Source organism: Plasmodium reichenowi, chromosome 7, assembly GCF_001601855.1.
Source record: "Plasmodium reichenowi strain SY57 chromosome 7, whole genome shotgun sequence".
NCBI lineage: Eukaryota > Apicomplexa > Aconoidasida > Haemosporida > Plasmodiidae > Plasmodium > Plasmodium reichenowi.
Window position 1 is genome coordinate 203,862 of NC_033652.1, and position 1,307 is coordinate 205,168.

The 1,307-nt window shown below is 12.8% G+C and overlaps 1 protein-coding gene across 1 annotated transcript in view; it reads right to left on the reverse strand.

Moving 5' to 3' along the window:
* PRSY57_0704100 (ATP synthase subunit C, putative) overlaps positions 1-380 on the reverse strand; it is a gene marked incomplete at both ends in the record, with an annotated part of 1,557 nt that extends 1,177 nt beyond the window's left edge. Inside the window, one exon of the mRNA XM_012906706.1 lies at positions 144-380. Coding sequence (XP_012762160.1) covers positions 144-380 — 237 coding nt within the window. The remainder of the gene's footprint in view (positions 1-143) is intronic.
* Between the last annotated feature and the right edge of the window lie 927 nt (positions 381-1,307).

The following is a 1,307-nucleotide window of genomic DNA, read 5'->3' on the forward strand; positions in this document are numbered from 1 at the left end:
AAAAAAAAAAAAAAAAAAAGGGTCCATATATTATATATACACGTTTGTATATATAATTATATAAATAAAAACATATATATATATATATATATATATATATATATATATATTATGCTTTATATATATGTCTAATATTTTCATACTTGAAGGAGGGTGTTACAATTTGAATTATTAACTGATCTACATATAAATGGCGAGGTGTGATAAGATCTAAAAAAATTATTTTCCTTAAATAAGTAATTAGAAATAAAGGATTTGTTCACATTGGTAGTTATACTTCTATTAGAGAAAAAATATCCACTGCTCAAATATGAGCTCTTTAATTTAAAATTTTGAAAAAGAGATGAATTTAAAGTATTATAAAAAAACTTATTCATCATTTTTAAATTATTTGAAAAAAAGAAAATTATAAACAGTGTGTAACATATAAATATTTTCAAATATTTATCGCATATATATATATATATATATATATATATTAATTTTTTTTTTTTTTTTTTCTTGGTAATTTGAGATATATTTTTAAATTAAAAGATTATACTATTTTCTTTGAAATTTGTTCAATAATATACATATATATATACATATATTTTTTTATATTATTATTATTTTTTTTCTTCGTATTCTATATGAGGGTGTAAAATTATAATAATTATTACAAATTTATTTATTTTTAATGTTACAAGAATAATATATTTTATAAAAAAAAAAAAAAAATAATAAAAAAAATATGAGTTAATGTAATTATATATCTTTTGGAAAATACATTTTTTATTTTTTAAGAGGTATTTAAAACTATTTAATTTTTTTTTTTTAATATAAAATGAAAATAATAAAATATAAGGTTTTACATTATAATATATTATATGGATACCATAATATATATATTTAATAAAGGTATATTCTTCTTCTTAAGCACACCATATCAAAAAAAAATGTACACGTATATACAATACATACATATGTATGCATATTATATATAATATAAATGTATATTTTTTTTATTCTTAAATATTGCCATATATATATATATATATATATATATATATATATATTATTTATATATAATTTTTTTAATTTTGTTAATTATATACTTTTAAGTATTTTATATAATAAATATTATATATTTTTTAATAATATTAATGAAAAAAAATATATTATATAAAAATATTATATAAATAATTATCCATCCTTACATACATGTATTATATATAATATATTATTATTTATATTATAATTATTATATAATATATATATATATATATATATATATATATATATATATATATATATTATATATATCTTTA